The sequence below is a fragment of the Lissotriton vulgaris genome, chromosome 6, assembly GCF_964263255.1.
Source record: "Lissotriton vulgaris chromosome 6, aLisVul1.2, whole genome shotgun sequence".
Classification (NCBI taxonomy): Eukaryota; Metazoa; Chordata; class Amphibia; order Caudata; family Salamandridae; genus Lissotriton; species Lissotriton vulgaris.
The window spans coordinates 181,985,715-182,012,083 of record NC_141694.1 but is presented as its reverse complement, the minus strand read 5'-3'; the positions used below and the strand labels follow the sequence as shown (position 1 = coordinate 182,012,083).

At 45.5% G+C, this 26,369-nt stretch overlaps 1 protein-coding gene across 4 annotated transcripts in view; it reads left to right on the top strand.

Moving 5' to 3' along the window:
• Nucleotides 1-26,369, top strand: part of LOC147706987 (cytochrome P450 2K1-like) — a 576,312-nt gene that overhangs the window by 501,958 nt on the left and 47,985 nt on the right. For all 4 annotated transcript variants that reach the window (XM_086926213.1, XM_086926215.1, XM_086926214.1 and 1 more), the window contains 2 exons: nucleotides 9,113-9,297; nucleotides 23,975-24,116. In XM_086926213.1, coding sequence (XP_086782339.1) covers nucleotides 9,113-9,297; nucleotides 23,975-24,116 — 327 coding nt within the window. The remainder of the gene's footprint in view (nucleotides 1-9,112; nucleotides 9,298-23,974; nucleotides 24,117-26,369) is intronic.

Sequence of the window (26,369 nt, the reverse complement as noted above, 5' to 3'; positions counted from 1 at the left end):
AAGTCAATTGTAAGTGCCTTTTGAATTTAACCACTCTACATGTCTCCACTGATGCCCAAGAGTTACCTGATGTCAAGTGAGAGGAAAGATTGTAGGAGACAAAAATTAAGCGTGCTGCAGCATGCTTTTCCTGTATACCCAATGAAGCCCCTCCTCCACCATGCACCCTTGCATGGCCATAATCGGCCAGTGTATAATCAGTGCTTGTGCCATATAGAAAGGATTGAGGGGGACCGTGAAGGAGACTGCGAGAGGCAGACCCGCATCTAGTGCAACACGTGTGAGATTAACATACAACAAGCGACAGCATAGGTAAGAAAGGTTATAGGAGATGCGTGTGAGATTAACAAACAAAAAATTAATGAAGTCAATTCTAGTTATTACGGGATGTATTACCTTAGCTGTGGAACGGAGAGGCATTGTGTGCTCTTGGCTTTGAGTATCAATGGCAGTTAGGAGATCCAAACCCGAAGTCTCTGTTCCCTTTCCGAAGTCTCTGCCCTGGGTAGTATGTGTGCTGTAGCTCCTGTACTTGCCCAGATCTTTCTGCTAAACCTGTGGAAATGTGCTTTTCAGTGAGCACACCAGTGCAGGGAGTCACCCTTCTCTGTCCACTGGTCGTTAGACCAACAAAATAGAGATTGGCACTGAAGCTGGAATACAAAGAACACCTTTATTAATCACTCATGAGTGGGACTACATCCACACTGCACTCTTGTGTACTGTCTGAGGTAGTACATTGAAGTCACAGAACACAGCCCTTATATAAAACTTTTTCTGCACTGGTAAGCATGTGGATACAAATAGAAGGAGGTACAGGCCCACACATGAATAGTTATCGGCAAACATGGGCAGGTGGGAAATCCCTTAGTCAGCAAAGTGGGAGGGGGAGCATGAGTGCTTATGGCAGCAGAAAGGGATTGACAGTGGAGCCTGAGACCAGGTGTTCTGGCAGCTACAAACTCTTTAGCATGCATATTGCTTTTAGCGGAGTCAGGAAGTCAACTAAAATAGACAGAACAGGCAGGGAAAAAGACGAGCAGCGGAGGATGGGAGAATTACATAGCTGACAAAATGGATGCCACAAACAAGATAGCTTAAGCTTATGCTAACGCAAATTATTTGCGATTTCCACAAACCCAGCCACACATTTGACTGCTTGCACAAGTAAGCAGGAAAGAGAGGGCTGGTTAGTTGTGTCTGCCAGACAATCTTTTCCCCTCCTGATTTTCTCAATACCCTGGCTGCTTTATAGGTGCTGAAACTAAATTGTTAACTACAAAAAATGCCTCTCGTTTCAAATAGGCATTATCTACAATTCACTGTGAAAAGTTCACTGTTTGTTTTTCGGTGCAAACTCAATCCTAGATTGTAAACAAAACAACACGCACATACAAAATAAAAAGGAACAAAATGAAATATTCTGAAAACACAGGCTGATCGGAAAGCAACTAAAAAAAAGTCTGCACACCAACTTAAATAGCCAAAAGTCCAAGAAGACACATAATAGGTCACTACTCCGGAGGTGTAAGTGAAACAACAAAAGGAGGGCCAACAAACTCATATTAGCCACATACATGAAAGCTTTTTTAAACGGCACACAAACAAACAAACCAATCAACAGCAATTGGCAGGATACTAGCCCATACAGTGATTACAACATGTCTTCAAGACAGTGCATGCACCCTGCCAAGGCTCGACCTAAAAAGAGAAGGGGTATGGACAAAGATAACAGGATATGTCTGTCATAAGGATTGACCGCAATTATGCTTTGTCGGTTGTGCAAATATAAGAATTTTTAAATGTTGAACTATCCATGAATAGCACTTTACATATGAACACAAAAGTTATGCCTTCTTAATATAAAAAAAATGTCAAAAAAAGGTTTCATTCTCCTTGAGACCAATTTATATTAAGGATTGAAAATAAACACAACCTGCGAGAACCTGAATTGCTGCCAAACTATCTGTTTGCTGACCCAAAGAGAACGAGCACCTGAAGAGGCAGAGCCCTCGCCCACCCGCCTCCCGCCGCCTGACCCTTGTACCATCTGTGGGTCCACTGCTGAGCGGAGCGCGGTGTTGGGGACAGGAAAAACTACACTTCCCAGCATTCCCGGCGACGCTGTACGCGTCCATTGAGCGCCAGGAGACGCATAAATTTGTTGTCACCCCGGTCGAGTGGGGAACCTGCGAGAACCTGAATTGCTGCCAAACTATCTGTTTGCTGACCCAAAGAGAACGAGCACCTGAAGAGGCAGAGCCCTCGCCCACCCGCCTCCCGCCGCCTGACCCTTGTACCATCTGTGGGTCCACTGCTGAGCGGAGCGCGGTGTTGGGGACTGGAAAAACTACACTTCCCAGCATTCCCGGCGATGCTGTACGCGTCCATTGAGCGCCAGGAGGCGCATAAATTTGTCGTCACCCCGGTCGAGTGGGGAACCTGCGAGAACCTGAATTGCTGCCAAACTATCTGTTTGCTGACCCAAAGAGAACGAGCACCTGAAGAGGCAGAGCCCTCGCCCACCCGCCTCCCGCCGCCTGACCCTTGTACCATATGTGGGTCCACTGCTGAGCGGAGCGCGGTGTTGGGGACTGGAAAAACTACACTTCCCAGCATTCCCGGCGACGCTGTACGCGTCCATTGAGCGCCAGGAGGCGCATAAATTTGTCGTCACCCCGGTCGAGTGGGGAACCTGCGAGAACCTGAATTGCTGCCAAACTATCTGTTTGCTGACCCAAAGAGAACGAGCACCTGAAGAGGCAGAGCCCTCGCCCACCCGCCTCCCGCCGCCTGACCCTTGTACCATCTGTGGGTCCACTGCTGAGCGGAGCGCAGTGTTGGGGACTGGAAAAACTACACTTTCCAGCATTCCCGGCGACGCTGTACGCGTCCATTGAGCGCCAGGAGGCGCATAAATTTGTCGTCACCCCGGTCGAGTGGGGAACCTGCGAGAACCTGAATTGCTGCCAAACTATCTGTTTGCTGACCCAAAGAGAACGAGCACCTGAAGAGGCAGAGCCCTCGCCCACCCGCCTCCCGCCGCCTGACCCTTGTACCATCTGTGGGTCCACTGCTGAGCGGAGCGCGGTGTTGGGGACTGGAAAAACTACACTTTCCAGCATTCCCGGCGACGCTGTACGCGTCCATTGAGCGCCAGGAGGCGCATAAATTTGTCGTCACCCCCGTCTCGCGGGACGCCGGGCGAAGCCCGGGCCAAGGGCGGGCCCGTTTTAGCCCGTTCTAGACAATGAGAGACTGGACTGGGCCACCCCCCTTTCCCCTATCTTTCAAATCTACTTGCGGTAAGGCGATTTATTAATATATTCATATTGCATCTGGGCTACTATTGCTATATTCGCCATCAAGGCACTGTCGCTCACATTTGACTGATCATCATGTCGAGGCAAAAAACACCAGTCACCCCGGCAAACACAATGGACAATTATTTGGTCCAGGTAGTGGCAAAAATCAACAATGATCGGAGGTCCTCCCTGGGACTTATGGATTCGCCACCTTGTGCCCAAATTAATCAATCAGGGGTATTCCAGTCTGCAAGTGATGAAATTATTACCGCCGACCCGATTGAGGACCCTAATGATTACTCCACAATAAATGTATCCACGGCTTCCATCGTTCAACAACCTGATCCTCTTGTAGATCTAATTATCTTAGAAGAGCCAAATAAATCTGATGCAACTGTGGAGTTAGACCCAGAGAGCAATATCCCTCCCACTCCCGTCCCTGCACCAAGAGCTAAAAAAGGGGTTACCAAGCCACCACCTAGAAGAGGTGGCCTACGCTCATGCAAGAATAAACCTGTCACTCCACCTAGAAGAACAAAGAAAAGGGTGGAAGAAGGGATAAGGGAGGAAGAGTACGAAAGTGTAGACGGGGAGGATACCCTCTTAAATAAGCTCATGGGCATACTAGAGTCCAAACTATCAGGGTTAATGAAACCCCTCATATCGAAAGTAGACCAACTAGCTAATAAAGTTAATAAGCTAGAGACCATCCTAAGGAAAACCAATGAGGGGGTGGGGGGAATATCAAATTTAATTACAACTAAATTTGAAAACATAGAGGCTGTAGGGAAAACTATCGGGGGGAACATGAATGCAGGCCCACAAGTTCCATCTGAGCAAATCCAACAAGCCAGCTCTAGGCACGATGACACACCTGATACGGCTTTATCCTTAGATCCAGCACAAGCAGTAGGCAACACTACCTCTGAGATTCCCAACCTAGAAACCGGCCCTGTTGAATTGATTGTCGAAGCCTCCCCCTTGATTCTAGTACTTGCAAACACACCACCGTTGAAAACAGGACAGATCGAGTCTTCAGATTCCTTAAGAAATAAGGCTCTCCAGTGGCTTAGTAACAACATGCATATATCTCCCTGGGGTAAGGAAAAACTATCTGATGATCTGCTTACAGCAAGAAGGGTCAAGTGGATAGGCACCAAGGCAAAGAAATTCCAAGGGGATTGTGTGGTTTTGAATTTCAAGGGCCCTGAAGTATTGCCTGATGTCCTACGGAACATCCTCCCTCCACAACATAGAACAGCAGAAATAGTACCACTGACACTGGATTTCTTCTATAGTAGAAGAGGTCTCGTAGCTAAACCTAGCATACTAAGAACAAAGTGGACAGTTGTGGGAAATAGAAGGACTAGGACTAACCAAGTATGTGAGTGGGGGCTAAACTTGGATAATCACTATTCTGCGTTGTCCGATCTAAACGAGTGTGATTGACTCGTATGTGCCTCCTCTACCCCTCCTGAAATCCACCTGGACCTAGGACATGTTAAGATTCCCACTACAGATGAGCCTCCATTAGATAAATTGTCCCTGGCCTCTAATGTATCCTTTACTCCCGCTCCAAAGGAAGTAAATAGAGTTCCGATGGATCCAAAAATAGCACTAGAGGTAACTGAGAAGCTACCAACATTGAGTGGAGCCTTGGCCCGAGACATAGATCGTGTAGGAACAATAAATATCCCCGATATTGAACAGACACCCCACCAAATGGCTATACCGCCATTATCTATTATTTCTTGGAATATAGCTGGAATAACAAAAAAGTTAAATATCCCAGACTGGGTCGACTTTATCGACTGGTACGATATTATCATGCTCCAAGAAACTTGGTCGCTCACACCAATCTTCCGGCAAGGGTATTTGAACTTTTTCGTCCCAGCTACAAGAAATCGAGTGGGTCGTCCCTCGGGGGGCCTGTTAACTTGGGTACGTCAAACTTTGAATTGCTCGGTTAAGCAAAGGTCTATACCCTCCAATGATATTTTAGCACTCAACATTAGTTGGCAAAATGGCCAACAACTATCCCTGTTTAATCTTTATTCTAGGGGAGTTGCTAGGGGTAAACCATCAGAGACCATAATGACCCTCGAGTGTCATATTGAAATGCTACCAGTGCCACCTCATATAATAATAGGCGGGGACTTTAACACCACCTTCGAACCTTTGGGAGAAGAGGATAGGATCCTGGCCGAAGATGAGGACATTAAGTGGAGAATTCCACAATTAGATATTCCAGTAATTAGAAAATGGAGCACAGTAGCTATTCAATTGAAAAGTTTTTGTCTTTCCAGAGGGCTCAGAGCAGTAAATGGTCGGGCACTGTCAGATTCAATGGGGAAAAATACTTTTGACAATGGCCGATCGGCCAGTAGAATAGATTACATACTTCTGGATGTAAGGGCCTGGGATAAATTGGTAGACATGGAAGTGATGGACCAAATAGAAAGTGATCACAATCCTTTGTGCCTGACACTCCATCCCTACCATGAAATACCCGATCAGCCAAGAGGGGATCAAATGGTTACGCAAGACCTTGTAAGCTCAAATAACCTTCGCCATTTGAAGTGGAGTATGCTCATAGAAGACACTGCAAAAATAGAGATCTTAAAGGAAATAGTGGTGGATGAAGTCTCTAAGATTAAGTCCCATTATGGGAGGACTGACTTCATAGAATACATGATGGCTGCTCATGAGAAACTGTTTTCCAAAGTTCAAAGTTTTTTTGTTAAAACAGTAGCCTCAAATAAAAAGAAAATGGCCCAGGAGATTAGAGGGTGGTATGATAAGAGCTGCAGGGTAGCTCGAGATAATCTTAGCAGGGAACTAAGATTAGGAAGTGCAGATACAGTAAGACTGGCGAGAAACCAGTATAGACAGGCGCAAAAAATAGCAAAGAAGCGTTGGGATGAGGATTGTTGGCGAGAACTCAAGGAGGCATGTGCCTCCAAGGACTCAAAGCGCTTCTGGGCCACAGTAAAATTTGCAAAGGGTGGCATAGCGCTCCAGCCCACTAACCAGGTCCCGAAATCAAATTGGGTAGAATATTTCCAGCCACAGTATGCCCGTAATCCCATGCTTATTAATGATTGTCCTCCTCCACAAGTCTACTAAAAATCACCTATATTTGTTGAAAGAGATGTGAGTACTGTATTGGATTGTGTAGCAGGGGGTAAAGCTCCAGGCATGGATGGAATTCCGGCTGACATTTTTCTATCGGATCGGAAGTCCTGGTGTAGCTATTTTGTAATGCTGGCCAACGCGGTGGCTATGGGAGGGAAAGTTCCTGCCTCATGGAAGGGAGCTGAAATCATTCCCATATATAAGAAAGGTGATCGATCCCTGGCTAAAAACTATAGACCCATTAGTTTGATTGATACAGCACAAAAACTAATGGGCCGATTAGTCCAAAACAAACTGCAGCAATGGATCGACGAAAAAAATATTTTGTCACCTTATCAAGCTGGCTTTCGTCCCTCTACTAGTAGCGTTTACCAAGTCCTCCACTTTCTAACAATCTATTGGAGAAACGTTACTCTAAAGAAGGGGACATTGTATGCAGTCTTTGTGGACTTAAAAGCCGCTTTCGACTTGGTCCCCAGAGAAAAACTCTGGCAGACCTTGGCGGACGTAGGATTAAGTCAGGAATTGCTTATACTCCTTGTTCGCCTACACGAAAATAATTTTGCAAGGATAAGGTGGGGCAAACAGGGAGAAGTAACTGATCCCTTTCCGGTAGAACGTGGGGTGAGACAAGGGTGTGTCCTAGCGCCAACTCTCTTTTCCATTTATATAAATGGCATTGTTGAACATCTAGAGATGATTGCTAGTGACGCCCCAGTAATTGCTGGCTCTCGTGTACCAGTCCTCATGTTTGCGGACGATACACTCCTACTTTCCCGCACACCCAGTGGGCTTCAAAAAGTGGTTGATGCCTTTGGTGTATTTTGTGATGGGAGGGGCCTTGAATTGAACACCACCAAAACAAAGTTCATGTGCCTCAACCAGCAGTCCACCTTCAAAGGAGTAATAAAATACAAAGGTATACCCCTAGAAAGAGTGGACTCCTTCTCTTACCTAGGCATCACTCTACAAGAAAACATGAGCTGGAAACAACATATAACCACAACCTTATTAAAATTCAGGCAGCTAGCAGGTGCAATTACCCTAAAACATCGCACCTCGCTGACAAAGCCAGTAAACTGTGTGTTGGAAATTTATTCTATGAAAGTCCTGGGGGCTTGTCTATATGGCTCTGAACTCTGGGGGTTTTCAAATTTGAGAGAACTGGGCCGAGCTGAAAACAGGTTTTTACGAGGGATTGTGATGGTCCCACAAAGCACACGGACAATCCCGCTAAAATTGGATCTGGGAAGAAAATGCATAGAGGACATAGCAAGGCTACGCCCTCTTCTATATTGGAGACGGATTATGGTGACCCCAGAACTAAGCCACTATGCAGCGGCATTGACGGATGTCATTAAATTCGACCGCTTTCATAGTATTTCATAGTATTCCATGGTTAAGGGAGCTTCGGGGACTCCTTATAAAATTGAAACTGGACTACCTATGGGACACCAAAGATGTAACCTGCTTCCCTACGAAGGCAAAGCTAAAAGACCTATATTGGGAAATGGTTTATCTTACAATGTTTAGTGACAGCACAAGCTTAAATTTAACATCTCGCTTCTTAAATATAAAAATGTACCCTTCTTGCGAACCATTTTGGGATATTATTGAAAAACCCCACGATAGAAAACTTTATTTTCAATTTCGCATAGGTACACTCCCGCTGAACGCGTTTAAGAAGCATTGGTCCCCGGCATGGGATGAACATTGCCACCATTGTAACGAACAAATTGAACACATTTCCCATCTTTTGTTCTGTTGTCCACTGTACTCGTCCCCCAGACGTAAATGGTTAAAACCTGTGTGCTCAAACTTGGGAACTCGCAACCAATCTGAAGCCCTCAGGATACTTGAGACAGATTGTTCCACATTGCTTGTGGTTGGGGTAGCAAAATTTCTTACTTGGTCATGGTTAATTCGTACCCGATCGTTAATGGCAATTGCATCATAATGAATTTATGTATATTTTTAACCTTGCACTTTGCCATATGGATTATTGTATTTTATCCTATAGAAAATCTATTTTTAATGATCTGTGACAATTTGATGTAATTCGATGTATTTTATAATCATGTATTTATTCGACACTCCATGTTTAATATGTATTTTTAGAAGTATTTTTACATGTAGTATTTATTGTATTAGGGCTAGGTGAATGCTTTTATGACAAATGTCGAATAAAGCTTTAAAAATGAAAAAAAATGAAAATAAACAAAGATATAAATAAATGCATCATTGTTGTATCTATTGATTCTTATAGCAAGGGATGGCCCATTTGAGCTAACATTAGCCATTGACGAATAGATGTAGGTTGAGTGGGAGGTTCTTTATATATTTATTAGCGTGCTGTTACATATCTAGGACTCTACCGAGTCTAGGACTCGGTATGGCATTACTGTGGTCAAATGAACTTTCAGTTCATACAGTTAGTTATTACAAGAGAACAGTATGGTGCAGTGTGGTCCTCTGACAACATTGGGAGATAATTTACTTTCTTAGAGGGTCTTTCTTTCCAAACCATATCACTTACGTTGAACAAGTGCAATTGTTTTTATAACTAGTTTTATGTGTTTCAGTTTTTTGCCCTTAAATCCCCATCTCAGACATTTGCTTCAGAACTGAAAAGAATGTCAGACCTGTTTCATATACTTTATTTCTGGTTTCAGGAAAAGTTCAAGAAGAGATTGAAATGGTTTTGGGATCTGCCCAGGTGAGATATGAGCACCGAAATAGTATGCCTTACACCAATGCAGTCATCCATGAAATTCAGAGGTTTGCCAATATCCTGCCTATGAGCTTGCCTCATGAGACCGCAACAGATGTCACCTTTAAAGGACACTTTATTCCAAAGGTATGTGTGTTATTTCAGAAGATTGCTTTCTATTGATGTGTCAATGTATATTTTGGCTTATGTGAGAAAGTGGATTCATAGTTGGGGTGGATGGTAGCCCATCATCAGTAATAAAGTTACTTGTCTTGTTAGGTTGAGTAAAGGATTTAGTAATTTAAACTCAAGCTCAACCATTGATATCTATGGTACAGAGCATTTTCCTTAGATTTTACAGCTGAAGAAAATGTTAAAGAATAATTCACTCTGATGTTAAAAACATTCTTATATACCAATCGGGCAACAGAAATATCTACCAGCAGTAATTACCCTAGAATGATGTCATTTAAGTACCTTAGTTATGTATGCTCGTGTGGATCACTATTATCATTATTATTAATGGTACAGGCAACCCATTCGATGTCAAACCCATGTATCACGACCCATCTCTAGGGGTACCAGAGATCAGAGATAATGCCTCAGTGATAAGCAATTCAGTTCAGTTTAGTTAGCTTTATTCGAAAAGTAAAAACATTTCATAAAAGCTTGTACAGTACAGTTGTCAAAAAAAATAAAACATAAATAAAAACAAATACATCAATAGGTTCCATTTTGTAGAAAGTGACATGTGTTGAACAAGGATTAAATCAATAAAATAAATCAACTAATCATTAAGAGCAGGGGAGTAAGATGAATTAATTAAGCGTGGGAATAAATCGGCCACTCAGTACATGTCCAGTTCTGGCCATCCAGTGGCTGTTATGTTCTTTTTGGCAATACGGCAGAGGATAGGAAGTTCTGGGGTAGAAATCAGTTAAACTCCAAGTGGATATAGGCCCATCTCCTAGCTGTGGCTGTAGAGATTGAAGGTATGAGACGACATGTCTGTTCCTAAATTTAACAAGTACCAGATCACCCTCAATATGTTTCGGGAGAGGTCCTAACCAACCCACCCTTCTGACGCTAAGTATGGTACCATCAATGTTGGGTGAGAGGGATCTATTTTTAGTTAGCCAAAATACTACCTTGTTTCTTAACTCTTGGTTGTGTTCGTATTTCCCCAGTGGGAGTTCTGGTACACCTGAGAGGACGCACACGAAAGGAGCGGCCTCAGGTGGCAAATGTAGGTGTTTGGTTTTTTGTGACGCATTGTCGCAATTGACCTCTATTCCCTTTTGGAGTGACATTTCTTTGTTTGGCCCTTTTCTAGGCTGGGAGCTCCGTGAAGATGTGACTGCCTTCGAGGTGTTTGAGTTTTTGCTATGTGGGGTTACTGGTTGTTTGTGGATGGTCTTGCTTTGTGTGGTGAAGTTGAGTATTTCTGTGGGGTCTGGATACGGTGGACGAGAGGTACACGGTGGATGATAGGGTCCTGCCTTAGTTCTTAAAAGTAGAGAATTTGCCTTGATTGCTTCCTCGACCCCTGAAATTCTATCCCCTAAGCTGGTCATTTTGTCAATTAACGGAGCAATTATTGACTTTATCAAGTTTTCAAGCGAGGCCAATAAGGAGGCATTGGTAGATACTTTAGATTTTACAATGCTAGGAGTATTAGGGAGTGGGGATTTTGTGGTTAGTGTTGGTTGTTTGGCCTGCCTCCCCGTTTTTCGAACCCCATCCTTCTTCCTTTTAGTAGAGGTGACCTGGGTAGAGGGGACCTGAGCAGCAGCAGCGGAATGTGAGTTTTCCTTTGAGCGTGTTACATGTGGGCTAACCTGTGAGGTTTGAGTAGGTTGAGGTGAGCATCTAGTCCTAGGGCTAATTATTGGTACAGGGGAAATTGGAGCTCTAGATTGAAGACCTTCTGATTCCACAGGAGCATATGAGGATCTACACATATTATTTAGTTCCTCCAGTAATGAAATTGCTTGGGTTGTATCGGCAGTCTGTGGAGACAAACAAACACTCGGAGAACTATCCATAGCTGGCGAGCTCTCAATTCTCTCTAATTCACGGGCAATAGGGAGAACAGAGCTCTTAATGTAGTAATCCATTGTTCCCTTAAGCGAATTACTCTGATTGTCAGATTTTCTAATGCCCCCCTTGCAGTTCATAGCGAACCAGCTTTTTATTGTGGACACTGAAGCAATATCACCTCCCCAAGGAGTAGTTCATCAAATCCGCTACTATAACACTTGGAGAGACCTGTCTGGAAGATGAAGTAGTCAATATGCAAAAGGGAGTTTGTACCTTAGGTCCTTTCCCCTCTGTTCTGAAATCAATTCCAAGGGGGGGTGGCCCGGCCCGGCCTCCTCTGCCCTATGATGGCCTTAGATGGTCCTGCCCTTGTCCCGGGCTTCTCCCGGCGCCGACCCGCGTGCGATCCCGTGAAGCGGGGGGTAGGCGTGCTTTATTGCGCCTCCTGGCGCAGGTCAGATCGGCTTCCTGCCGCTATGGACGCTGGGGATTGTAGTTCCCTCTAGGTGATCTCGGCCGCCGATTTTGCTGGGCTCTCCGACCAGCCCCCGCTTCCCCCAACAAACAAGCAGGGCTCCGGGCTCTCACAGGTGTGTCCCCCGCTCCACCGGGGGTAGGCGTGCTTTATTGCGCCTCCTGGCGTGGGTCAGAGCGGCTTCCTGCCGCTATGGACGCTGGGGATTGTAGTTCCCTCTAGGCGATCTCGGCCACCGTTTTTGCTGGGCTCTCCGACCAGCCCCCGCTTCCCCCAACAAACAAGCAGGGCTCCGGGCTCTCACAGGTGTGTCCCCCACTCCACCGTGGGTAGGAGTGCATTATTGCGCCTCCTGGCGCTGGTCAGAGCGGCTTCCTGCCGCTATGGACGCTGGGGATTGTAGTTCCCTCTAGGCGATCTCGGCCGCCGTTTTTGCTGGGCTCACCGACCAGCCCCCGCTTCCCCCAACAAACAAGCAGGGCTCCGGGCTCTCACAGGTGTGTCCCTGAGGAAAATCAGCCCAAACTACTACCGATGCCCAGGCTGCTGGCGCAAGGCGCCTCTTAGTTCCCATTTTGAATAGTTACCAAACAAAGAGACGGGCGCTGGAAACAGGGACACAAGAACAGAGTTTTATTACTCATGAGGAGAGCCTGTCATTTCAGACACGAAACACGGTGTCTTCGGGAGGTGCTCTAACAAGTTCTCTGAGACTGCGTCTTTTATACACAAGTTGATGATGCATAAACATTCCTTATTACAATAAAGACATTGTGAAGCAAGGAAAAGACATCCCCAGTAACCCCCCCCCACCGTTCCGGTTTATTCCAACACGTGGCTACAGCATGAGGTCCTCACCCCCCCCCCCCCCATACAATAGGAGGGGACTACAATGCAGCAGAGTGTTCCGCTGATTCCTTTGGAATGTGTGCGCCTGATCGGATCTCAGGGGGTGGGGAGGTCATGATCAATAGTAGCTCCTTTGAAGAGGGGCGAGTGCATACAGTAGCGGGCAATAAACTGTATCCTCAGGCTAAGGGATGACCAGCGGTCCGTGCAGACAGTCGGGCTCAGTGGAAGGGGTCATCAAAGGAGGGGTATTCAAGAAAGGAAGGGAGGTGTTGGTCAGGCGCGGGGTGTAATTCCCAGGGGCAGAGTCGCACAGAAGGAGAAGTCTTATGACCCGTGCAGGAGATAGCGGGGGGGTCAGCCAGAGTGCATGGAGGAGGGGAGCCGGGAGTTTAACAAATGGGCAGAGAGGCCATGGTGTCTAAAATGGTTGTTTGTGTGTGTGCGTGCATGGGTCTATGCTGGCGAGATGATGCGGTCAACGCTTCACGGTATTTATTCTGCTTACAGTGAGGGTATGATGGAAGCAAATGAACGCCGCTTATGTGCATTAACATTGTCATTTTCCACAGTCGCCGCTTTTTAACATAAGTTAGTTCATTTTCCTGTTCTTCCCAATTGATGGGGTACATATAGCCGCGTGTGGTCAATGAGATAGCGTTTGTCAATACTAGCAGATTATGTATAACCATGATCAGTCGATACGGGTGGCAGAATACAGTACATATGAATTTACATTTGGTGGGTTATTCATCTAGGGATCAGCATACTACATACTACAGACGTTCTGACTTTCTCTTCGGCGGTGTCAATGTACAGTAAAAGTGACCGATAAACATTTTGAAAACAATACAAAGTGGTTGAGGGAGGAATTCAGTTCAGTACAAGCAATCAGTCAAGGGAAAGGGGAATGATATCTTTGTCACAGTGTCTTTTAGCAGCGAGCCATCACTGGTAGGCTCTAGTCCGTCTTCTTTCGTTGGCGCTGTTGAGCACCGGCGGTGGAGCTATGAGTCCAGCTCGGATCCGACTTTACACGTTGCAGGGTGCGATCTGTCCTCTGCTGTTAGATCACAGTCCTGTTTTCTAACTAATCTTTCTAGGGGTGCCTCACGCTCGGCACCTGCATTTCCTTTTCCTTCCGTGGCAAAACCCTATTCTTCCTAAATGTCGTTCCTTTTTCTGAGTCAAAATTCAGGGGTTAGAATGGGGGTGTCGTTGGGTAATCGAGGGAAGAGAGGGCGGAGTGGAGTCAGATTCTCTGAAGCAGACCCAGGGAGCAAATGATAACAAGCAGGCAGGCCCATTGATCGGGCTCAGAGGGGCGGGGGACTTCTGGCACAGGTTGGTCAGCAAACAGGGGCTTCAGGGCAGCCCTTCATGCTTTCATTTTCCGTGTTTGAAAGTGGTGCCTCGTCCCGCGTCTCGTTGCTCTGCGGCTCCACCTTTGGTCCAAGTCATACGTGCTTCATGATCTGTGGCCAGGCTGAGCGTCACGTCCGGCCCTTCTCCTCCGGTGATTGTGTATCCTTGAATGGGTACAAAACAAGTTTTAGAGAACCGGTCAAGAGAGGATATTTAGACATTTCAATCCCGTCCTCAATCCTAAGCGGCTGGGGACTTGTTCATCAGTCACAGTCAGAAGTCATCACTATGTAGTATGTATGCAGGCATTTCTACTGAGTTTGTACTAAGTCTATTTGGCGTTCATTCATGGCATGTATGGAGAGAAGTCAGGCTCCTATCGACTGTGTATTCTTATCAAACTCGGAATCGGATCCTTCGGGAAAGACCCGTTTGCTAACCCAAGTCCTAGCAGTCTTACATTTCCCTCCAGAGTTGGCTAATTCTAGCGAACAGGTGGGTGTACTAACATCTAACATCATGAGAAAGGGACAGAGGCTAAACATTCTTTTCCCGGAGAGCAATGGTTAATCAGGGTCATCAGTTATAATTCGGGGGCAAAAGTTATGGAGCTGGGGTCAATCGGGAGAGGCGAGGACACTTTGGACATCCGCACTTGGGCGCAGAGGGGTGGGACAATCTGGGCATTGGGGGTTGTTTTTCTAAGGACTGAGAATAGAAGGCCATTGACGTATAGTCCCCCTATAAAAGGCCAGATTAGGGGACATCAGTCGTCTCACCTGTCCTTTCCTTTTTAGCCAATTCAAGTTCCTTCATTTTGCAGGAAGGAGAGGTAGTAACATGGCGAGTCACAATCGTTTGAGTTCCTGTCAATTTTGCCGAACACCTTTGTGTTAAAAAAAACCCAATTAGGCTCGTGCCGGCAGGGCACAACGTTACTACATAAAGGAAGAGGGAGTAGGGGGACTCTCATAGAGAGTGAGAGTCGTCCGCATTCTAAATGAACCACTTGGTACACGCATGACAGAGAGAGAGAGAGAGAGAGAGAGAGAAAGAAAGAAAGAAACGTGTACAATAATAGGCCATTTAGTGCGCACACAACACAGAACAGCAGGGGTCAAGTAATATAGAAACACAGGCAGAAGGGCGACATAGATCCATACATTACATACACACGAATTCAGGTGGAGATGACAATACATGCATTTACACACAAATGATCCAAGACAGAACATAGAACAATTTTCGGGCCAAAAATATTTCTTCCTGCATGCTGCGCATTCTTAGTATCCTGCTTAATTCACCTGGGCGTTGAGCTTTTTACCTTTTTTCTTCTCCACACCTCTGCCAATTGGTCGGGAATTATTTTAGTCGGGCTATTACCCACAGTGGGGCCTTTGAATTATTTCTCTTTTTCTTTTCTAACAAATGATTTTCCAGGCTGAAGCGACAGAGGGGCATCAACCGGGAGGACAACGGGGCAGCGTTTACTCATTGGTGCGCGTCCTAGCTTGGTTGTATTACTTGGGGTATCAGGCAAAGTCATATTTTGCCATACTGTAATACCCCGTCAAGTTTCTACTTCGGACCACTCCTCCAGTTGCTGGGTTCAGAGAGAGTCACTTGTAAGTAAGGGAATGCTATATCTTTGTTTGTCCGTCTTGTATAGGTACCATGTCCAGTTCCCTTTTTCCCTCCTCCATCGGTCGTTCGTCATTACTTAAGTCACGCACAAAATAATTCTCCCATCCATCCAAATGTGTGCAACGTATATTTAGTCGAGCTATACACATCAGGGCATGCACACGTGTGTTCATATCACACAAAAATCGTCACACTCTCAGGGGCTGTCCCCTCAGACAATCACGATTCTTCACAGTGCTAGCCTGACTTTCGCGCGGGACCATGGCGTGTTGCTTAGCTCTTCTCCATACTTTAGTCGACGTCCCGACATGACCTGCGGAAAGAAGGGAAAAAGAGAGGGGTGGGGGCAGCGTTTTAAAACACATCAGCGTGCATAAACCCGAAAATATCTTTTTCCTACCACATACTCTGCCTATCTCCACAGGATGCGGTCTCTACCATCTCGGCGTTTAAGCCCAGAGGGACCGGTTGCGTGGGAGAGATAATTATTGATGGACTGAGGAAAAGGGCTGGTCTACAGTGGTCTAAGGTCGTTTTTTGTCTGTCAGGCACGGAAACTAAAGGGGCTAGGTGGCATTTCCTTCGGGGTGGTTTAGGACATTTTAAAACAACTTCCTTGATACATGCGGCACTTAAAGTAGGAGCTAAGTACCAGGGCCTTTATTGATCGCTTTATGCTGCACGAAGAAAAAAAAAATACATATATCAAAACCTGGAACATTCATCTTTGCTGCTTCTGAGCACTACGCTTTTAACCTTCAACCTTAATCGAGCTGCTTTCATCCACCTATATTTCACTTATATCGGGGACAGTAGCCATACATTCGAAGCTTATCAATGCAAACACTACAGTTATACTTGCTCCTTTAAAAACCTTTAATTAAAAATGTTGGTGCACAAATACGGGCCTACAACCCCGTGGGTCGGTCACGGAGCAGACCGGAACTGTGCATGAGGGGAACAGAGTCGGCGGTCATCGGTTTCATAATGGAAAGTGCGACAAGTGCAATAAAATCATATCGAAACTTCATTTGTGAGCAAATATCATAAGTGTTGGAATTCAAACTTTCAGTAACCATGGTGCATCAAAACTTAACAGTAATTTATTGTCCGAATGTTCAATCAGTACCCATTCTCATATCAATTCATTGTCCTAACACATAATCAGTACCCATCTTATATCAATTCATTGTCCGACTACATAATCAGTACCCATCTTATATCCATTCATTGACCAAAAACTACATACATATCTCATAACATCAAGGCTGAGCAATCGGGGTACAACAAGGAGCTGAAAGTTTCAGTTGTACTGGCACCATTTTGGGTGAGGTCAGGCATATCCGAGTATGGTCAAGATGTCTCCCTCAACCCATGGTCGGACCAGAACCTCTTTCGGAAGTCCAAACAGTTTTGTGAAAGGGGTAACAGAAGGGACTGGCGATATGAACCATCAGTCAAAGTGGGGGGGAGGCAACAATCTTTCCTACCGGGTCATACTGGTGTCCCACCGGAACTGATCACGTTGGCAGTCTTGCAGGATTTTGGGCATTTCAAGACTGAGGCTGGTGCCGGCATGAGTGCGCCGACGTCTCGTGGTTCCATCGGGGGACGGGGGCGCCCACGTGGAGGGGTCGGGGCCCCCTGCTCTTATAGAATCTTCAAGGTCGAGGAGAACAGCACAGGACGTGCGCCGGTCCTGGGCAAAAGCGCCGCTTTTCGATGGGGACCCTTCAAATGGAGCGCTGGGGTGACGCTGGAAGCCTCCACCTGGGGAGGTGGGGAAGGCTCGTTCGCGCCGCCTCCTCCTCCCAGCGACCCCACGCCGTTTCTCGGCTCCAGCATTTCAGGATGGCCGTACCAGGCAAGGAAGAGAGGGGGGGGGGGTCAGTGGCATATGCAAGACATCCCCCCCCTCCATTGTCGCAGTCATCATTGGAAGTGCTGTCGCAGGCAACAATCCGGTGTTGTCGAAGCATGGCGCTGTCGCAGCCAACAGTCCAGCGTTGTCGAAGCCATTATACGAAAGTGCAGTTGTAGCCATAATTAAACAAAAGGAGTGTTGTGGCAGCAATGATTGAAGAAAAGGTGCTGTCGGCCAGGGGACCCTGTCGGCCTCGGTCCCAGTTTTTCATGGCCAGAGCAGGAGATAAAGAGGGGGGTGGGTCGGAGGCAGAGGCAAGACATCCACCCCCCCCGTGGCCTGCAGGGCGGCAGAAGAAGGGAATGGGGAGAACAGTACATTTTCGGGCCTTCCACCCCACGGCCTCTCCCTCCGATGGCGGCCAGCCGGGCCTTGCTCTGCACGCATCGAGGCCTCGCCTTCTGGATGGGCGTGACCGTGGACCTGTTGCACTTCGGTAGCTTCCGGAATGGGGGTAGGTGTCTGCTGATTTGTATCTATTTCATTTTACAGTTATTGGGCGTGGCGGGCAGTGGGACAGACATGTTTGGAGCAGTGAGGGGCGGTGGAGCCTAACTACCTCGTGTCTGCCTTGGTGTCAAGCTTGGCTTCCCTCGCCATTTTTATGTTTCTTATTGCGGGTTATTTCTAACATTTCTTATTTTTAGCGAAGTCGAAAGCTCATCAGTGGCCTACTGATTTCGCTCGACTTCTTTTTTCCTTCCTTTCCTAATGTGTTTCATGCTAAAGTTTCTGTTAACAGGATATGGTGTTTACTTCATATTTTACATATGTCCTTTTTACTAGGGTGGGTGTCCTCCGGTTAAGCCAGACGATCCACCTCTAATAAATGGTCCGGGTGGAACTAGTTAATCAATCAGTGGGGAGTGGATAGGCATGACAGGTTACAACGGGGGACAAAAGTCTGCATTACCTGTCCTTCGCTATCTGCAAAGGGAGACAGAATATTCCTATTCCTCTCTATTTGTAGACAGGGAATATCTCAAAAGAACAATAATCGATACAATCGATAACAAACAATCAGTGGGGAGAAAGATAGGCATGACGGATTACAACGGGGACCAAAGTCTGCATTACCTATCCTTCACTATTTGCAAAGAGAGAGGAACGTTCCTATTCGTCGCTGTTTGCAAACAGAGAATGTCTCAAAGAGAACCAATACTTCAAGTAGCAACCAAAGCTAAATGAACCAATCAATGAACAATATCAGTATTTAAATACCGATTCCAATACAAACAATCAATCAATCAATCAGATGGGTAAAGCCATCCTACCAATCAGACGTAAAGACGTCCTACTTAACCTTACCCGGACCGGACCGTGTGGACAGTACTTCGCCTTCCTCCTTCCAGCGCCCGATCGTTCTCTTACTTCATTATTTACCGCAGCATTCCTGTGGGGTTCCAGTCAGGACAGTAGGTCACCTGAGAGAGGTCCGTTCAGAATCGGTGAAGTTCATTCAATCGGCAGCCGGGCGAGGGCCCTCTCAAGGCAGGTATACTCCAATCGTTTTGACGTTCACCCCATCGTCTGGACCTCTCTTACCGGACCTTATGTCGCTGATGGGCCCCGCGTTGGGCGCCAATTGAGGAAAATCAGCCCAAACTACTACCGATGCCCAGGCTGCTGGCGCAAGGCGCCTCTTAGTTCCCATTTTGAATAGTTACCAAACAAAGAGACGGGCGCTGGAAACAGGGACACAAGAACAGAGTTTTATTACTCATGAGGAGAGCCTGTCATTTCAGACACGAAACACGGTGTCTTCGGGAGGTGCTCTAACAAGTTCTCTGAGACTGCGTCTTTTATACACAAGTTGATGATGCATAAACATTCCTTATTACAATAAAGACATTGTGAAGCAAGGAAAAGACATCCCCAGTACCCCCCCACCGTTATTCCAACACGTGGCTACAGCATGAGGTCCTCACCCCCCCCATACAATAGGAGGGGACTACAATGCAGCAGAGTGTTCCGCTGATTCCTTTGGAATGTGTGCGCCTGATCGGATCTCAGGGGGTGGGGAGGTCATGATCAATAGTAGCTCCTTTGAAGAGGGGCGAGTGCATACAGTAGCGGGCAATAAACTGTATCCTCAGGTTAGGGATGACCAGCGGTCCGTGCAGACAGTCGGGCTCAGTGGAAGGGGTCATCAAAGGAGGGGTATTCAAGAAATGAAGGGAGGTGTTGGTCAGGCGCGGGGTGTAATTCCCAGGGGCAGAGTCGCACAGAAGGAGAAGTCTTATGACCCGTGCAGGAGAGAGCGGGGGGGGGGGCAGCCAGAGTGCGCGGAGAAGGGGTGCCGGGAGTTTAACAAATGGGCAGAGAGGCCATGGTGTCTAAAATGGTTGTTTGTGTGTGTGCATGCATGGGTCTATGCTGGCGAGATGATGCGGTCAACGCTTCACGGTATTTATTCTGCTTACAGTGAGGGTATGATGGAAGCAAATGAACGCCGCTTATGTGCATTAACATTGTCATTTTCCACAGTCCCCACTCCACCGGGGGTAGGCATGCTTTATTGCGCCTCCTGGCGCGGGTCAGAGCGGCTTCCTGCCGCTATGGACGCTGGGGATTGTAGTTCCCTCTTGGCGATCTCGGCCGCCGTTTTTGCTGGGCTCTCCGACCAGCCCTCGCTTCCCCCAACAAACAAGCAGGGCTCCGGGCTCTCACAGGCAATTCTAATCGAGAAGGACATGATGTTAAAAAACTCAGCAGACTCATAGCTGATCAAAATAAACACGACTCAGCAAAACGGGCACAATCTAATGGGTAAGCAGCTGATGCATGATATTAATAATTTTATGTAGGCTATGGGAAATTTGGCTTCATAAATCATAAGATCAACTCCACAGGATAATCACATCCAGTGGAAAACATGCGGTATCTGGTGTGTATGCCGCTGAAGTGTAATGTGCAAGACATCATGAAATTAATAATAAATATATTTTATGGCTGCCAAATACAATCTGCAACATGGCCATATAGTATGGTGCATAGATGGAATGAAGGTACAGAAATGGCAAATACCAGAAGTAACAGAGGATAACCCCTTCAGGGCTTCAATAATCCATTTGAGTAAGAACGAACACACAAAGGTATCTTGGGGCCTTATTTCACCTTTGGCAGTTGGACGGCAACAGATCCACTGCCAACGGCAGGGATTCACGATCCCTGGATGGTCTTGCAGCGGTATGAGGCTAGTAATATGCTGGCAGTGCTGCTATGTCTATGCTATTAGTACAATACTAAGGGATCAAATTCTGCACTACACTAGAAAAAACAGTGGTGCACAGCTATATGGAGCTTGTTTCTACTACTACTTCACTGCCCAACTGAGATATATGATAAAATGGACTAGACCCCTTATGCTACCTAGGGCCAGATGTAGGTGGCTAAATACCGGTCGGTAACACGGAAATTCAGTAAATTTCAGCGTTACCGACCGGTATTTAGCCATTCCTAATGTAGGTAAGGAATCGGTAAATAAGGAATTGGTAAATAAGAAATCGGTATATACAGATTCCTTATGGCTCTTGCATTTAAGGAATCGGTAATACTGATTCTTGCAATGTAGGAAGCACATTAAGGAGTGCTTTTGAGCGTTAAAAAATCGGTAATTCCCACCAACTTCAAGTTGGTGGTAATTACCGATTTCCTTTAAAAAGTCACTTTCTTGTTTTTTGTTAAGTGCCTTGTGGCACACATTCATGCCTTTAGGGCATGAAAATGCGCCACATGTGCACACATGCATATTTCAGGGGTGCAACTGGGTGTCCTTTTGACATCCTGGCACCGTTGAAAGTGCTCCCGCTATTAGCAATTCGATAATACCAAATCTCTAATAGTGAATGTCTTCACATTCATTCCTATGCAAGCCCATAGAAATTAATGGGTAGGTATTCCTTATTACCGAATCTCAATTACCGATTCGGTAATAAGGAATATTAAGGATTCAGTATTTTTTACTGAATCTTTACCTACATAGGAAATACTGATTTCTTAATAGCGAATCGGTAACATTCGCTGTTAAGAAATCGGTATTTCAGATTTACCTACATCTGGCCCTTAGTGCTTTCTTGACCAGACCATAGGAGTGAGTCACATCTGGAAAATACCATGGCTTCCTAAAAACATCGGCCCCCTAGATGTCTATATCTCCCTGATAGTGTGAGATATGGTAAAAGCCTAGGACAGAACTGCTGCAGTCAGGGGGTCTTTATTCATACCCTTCCCCACTCTTGCCCATCATTGGCAATCCCGCCTTTCCGCTGGCAGTGACTGGTAGAGAATATCATACCTGGCAGGATGCCAAATGCAGAAAAATTGGTGATCTCTTTGACCATAATGATCTCAACGTCCAACAAATTCAATCCAACTATGTGGTTGAGCTCAGAAGACATGGTTATACAATAGTAATAAGCAATGGGTTACTCGTCCCCTGTTCCAAACGCATGCCAGAAGATAACTCACAAAGTTTGCAAAATGGTTAGTTACAAAAGCACCTGCTCTCAGACATTTAGTTTTCTAAATAAGTCTATTGACACCAGCAAATCCCTGACGCAAAAGAGATGAGAGGGGCAACCTAAACACTCCATTACACCAAAAGAATGGCCAGCCATACTCTAAAGGATCCATTTCTCCTCTTTAAAAGAATTAGTGAGAGAGGCCATGCTCACAATAACTCACTACTGGCACTATACTCAAATCAGGATGGTAAAATGGAAATGTGGCCCCTCTGAGGCTTCTAGGCTTACTTGTTGAAGCCCCGACACATTGACTCAACTTATGTGGAGATGTCCCAAGCTCAAAAGATAACAGGTGCACATTGGGAGTATATTGGGAAAGTTTAATCACATCTGTGACATCTTGTACACAGAGATCCCTTGCTTCCTCAGCTATATACTACTGAATGCGCTGACCTGTAGGCTGTGCTCTAGAACACCAGACACCAGAACATGCAGACTGGCTGCACAGTCTTTGGGACCACATATGAATGGAGAAAATGACCACCTTTCTGGAGAATAAACAACCACAACCCTACAAAATGTGAGACCATGCATAACGTTTCTGGCACATGAATACAGAGAACTCACACGTCTTAACCAGCAAAAAGTGATGCTGCTCTCTATGTGTGAGGCTATGACTACCTAAAACAATAGGAAGTTGACCATAACAGATATTACACACTGCTGAATGGAGCCTAACAGCACAGACTACTCTTACATGGTACCCAACCTTGTGGTGGGAATTATTCTCATCTTTTTTCCACACACATCTGTCTTACTTCACCCCTACCCTCTTCACTTCTGCACCCAGTGCCTCTTTGCTTCACCCCTGTTGCAGCTCATCTGCCGATGGATGTAGGTGAGAGTATGTGAATATTTAGAAAATGAATAAATAGATTTGATCCATAAAGGGGGAGCCTTACTTTCTGTTACAGTGAACACCAATATCTTAATTTCTGTTCGGATAAAGTAAGATATCATTCCTAAAGTTGTATACGTGAACCAGCTACAAGGAGATTTCCATAGACTTGTTTCCAGCTGGAAATAGATTTGAGTATTGTTGATGTACATTTGTAGTTTAACCTTATGCTGATCTAAGAGCAGAGCCATGAACAGTATATAGATGTTGAAGAGCATGTAGGATTTCAATCTTTGTGGTACTCCGCAGCATACTAATCGAGAAAATGATTCCACTGGTAAGGTAAGGTAATAGCCAGGATAATAAAGTGAACAGCAACACCCAAATATACACAACTTCTAAATTGTTATACAGTTGCATTCCCAAGAGCCTAGTTGTAAGTTTTCTTTTCCCCAAATATGACGAGTTTTTGAATATTTAACCTGGAGTTTATTTTCCAGATTATAAGCATTAAGCTTGGATAGCTGATGATTCAGGCCTTTAATGGTTAATGAAAAGATCAATATATCGTCGGCATAAGTCAGATGGGTAATAATAATACACTGGTCGAGTTTTGGTAAATCAGCAATGTATAATGAAAACAGAGGATGCAGCCTTGTTTTAAGCTATTAAGAAGGTAATTCCATTGACCATATTCAGACTTGCTGGGAGAGACTATGGGAAACAATCTGATATAGGTTAGAATAGGATCGTGGATTCTAGTGTGTTCCTCAATTTATGCAAACAACGGGGCATTTTATCAAGGACCGGTGTTAAAATTATCGCTGTGTTATCGGCTGGGAACTGCCGATAAAACGGCGATAATGGGCTTGATAATACGCCCTTGTTAATTCCCATAGAAACCCATGTTCTGATGTTAACATGGGCTTCTATGGGAATTAACAAGGGCGTGTTATCAAGCCCATTATTGCCGTTTTATCAGCAGTTTCCTGGCGATAATTTTAACACCACTCCTTGATAATATGCCCCTTCGTGTTGCAGTGGGTCACTGCAGTTGTCTATTGCACTCTCTCTGCATTCCAAGAATTTAGAGAAGACACTTAATCCACAATTACTTCTCTTGATATATTGTTCATGATATCTAATGATGCCTTTTTTCATAGGGAACTGCAGTCACTGTTCTATTGGCTTCTGTCCTACAAGATGAGGGTCACTTTGAAAAACCAAAAGAGTTTTACCCGCAGCATTTTCTTGACTCAGAAGGAAAGTTTGTGAAGAAAGAAGCATTCATTCCTTTCTCAGCAGGTAAGATAAACCAAGTAAATGTATCTTCTTATCTACCTGAAATCATTATTAACCACATGGCTGCTGGGCGTTTTCCCCCCCCTGTGCTGGAAAATGCCATTTTAGTGGCACCATGACGAGCTCAGCTCGTCATCAGCACACGACACCCGTGGGTGATGACGAGCTGAGCTCGTCATCAGCATCGAAAGGGTTAATGAATGACATTGTAGGTAAACACAAGTAATTTTCTTTCTTTATCATTTTGAATTGTCAAAAAAGGATTTCCAGCAGATATATAGATTTCTGAAGCAACCGCCCCACAGAATAAATAGTTAATAAAAGATAGTCTGCACTAAGAGAAGACATTCCAGTATGAACTAATTGAGTTTAGAGCATTATTCATGCAAGTCGCATAGACCAATCTTAGAGCGGACGTCACCGATCTGCCATCCAAACTCTCCATAACGCATGATTCAAATCAGGATCAATAAACTCTAAATGGGCCATGTACATATGTAGATAATTACACCTAAAATATACAAAACCTGTTGTCGTAAGATAAAGTGGGGGAAATACCTCCCGTTTATTTACTGAGATGGGTCCTGTTCATTTCCAGTTAGCATAAAAAGCAGGCAAATTATCATGCAAATGAGGTGACTTGCTTCATCTAAGGGTTGCTACTTATCTAGGACAGCAGTCCAGGATAGGCCTTTTGGGACTCTTTGATTCCCCGCCTAGGATTCCTGTTATAGTAGTGGTACTATTTATTTGTGCTGTATGTAGACTTCCGAAGAAAAACCAAAGGGGATGATTGACGGAGCGTTGACAATACAAACACTCACCCCCAGTCAACTGATCTGGGTTTAGTCCATCACCGTTCTTTAGCTCACTCCCCCACCCCAGCTCAGACATGGCATATGCAAATCAGCCTGACCCTGTGCCTCATGGGAACAGTCCAGCCCGAACTGCCAAGCCTTGTCTTCCCTGGACTGGAATCAAGCTTCCCAGGACCGGTTTCTGGCATTACAGCCGTCTTCAGCCGGCCCTGGCCCTGGCTATACCCCCTGGCTTCCAAATTATCTGTGCCAACAGGGATTGCGATAAAAGAGGGCGTGGGGTTGCCTTCATTTTGAAAAAATTATGTGAGATCTCTAAATTGGAATTGAGAAATATGGGTATTATGGATGGCCTTCATTTCTGTATAAAGATCTCTCCAACTCTCTCCTTAACCGGTTATTGATATATTAACCACCTGATTGCCCACACAGCTTTACCCCAGAACGATGCAGTCTCATTGCTCAGAGAAAATTGCAATACGACAACTTTATGGCCTTAGGATATTTCAACCTTCACATAGATGATCCTAGCTGCTTTTTGGCTTCTCAGCTAACTATGTCACTTAATAGAGCCAACCTTACACATCACGTTAATGTTCCTACTCACAGAGCAGGTCTTATTTTAGATTTAATTTTTTTGAACATTCCATCCATGGTAGCAGAGGCCCCCCGGTGCTGGTCTGGAGTGACCACTGCACCGTCCCTTTCTCTTTCAGCCTGGAAGAAATGCAACCAAGTGGAGGTATCTGCACTATGTTAAAAAGGAATTGGAAAAAAGTTAACAACCGAGAACCTAGGTTCAGTGTTATCAGTTAGTTAGCCACAGTTAACTAGCAATCCCAATGACGATTCATCTGCACTTAATACGTGGATCTCTACCACCCTGGACACAGTGACACCTGTGAAATCAGTTAGGCTCTCGAGAGAATCCCCATCAGCCCTTCTGGTTCTCGGATGACCTCACAGGGGAAAAGAGCAGGTGTAAAAGGATGGAGGGCCTCTGAAGGAAAGATTATAGTCCAGCGGCTAAATTGGCTTATTATAAGGAAGCCTTGAATAAGCTCTGCAAACTGATAAGGGTGTCTAGAAGGGAATACTTTGTGAAGTGCGTTAATAGCATGGAGAACGTTGGTAAAGAAATCTTCAGGATAGTCAGTTCCTTTACCAAATCTTCTGCGATGGAACGTAATATTCAGCCTTCTCCCTCTCTGTGCATGAATTTGTCGGACTTTTTGAGGATAGAATACAAAAGGTATATGCCACATTTACGGCAGGGGCTGAGATGTTTGAGCCACAATCACAGGGAATCATAAGCGCTAAGGGCACCCTCTTAAATTTTCTCCCTATTTCCCTGCAGGAATCACTGGCTGAAATCCTGAAATGCAAGTCTGGTTCTTCTGAGGATCCATGTCCGCCGAAGCTCTAGAGGACATTGGCT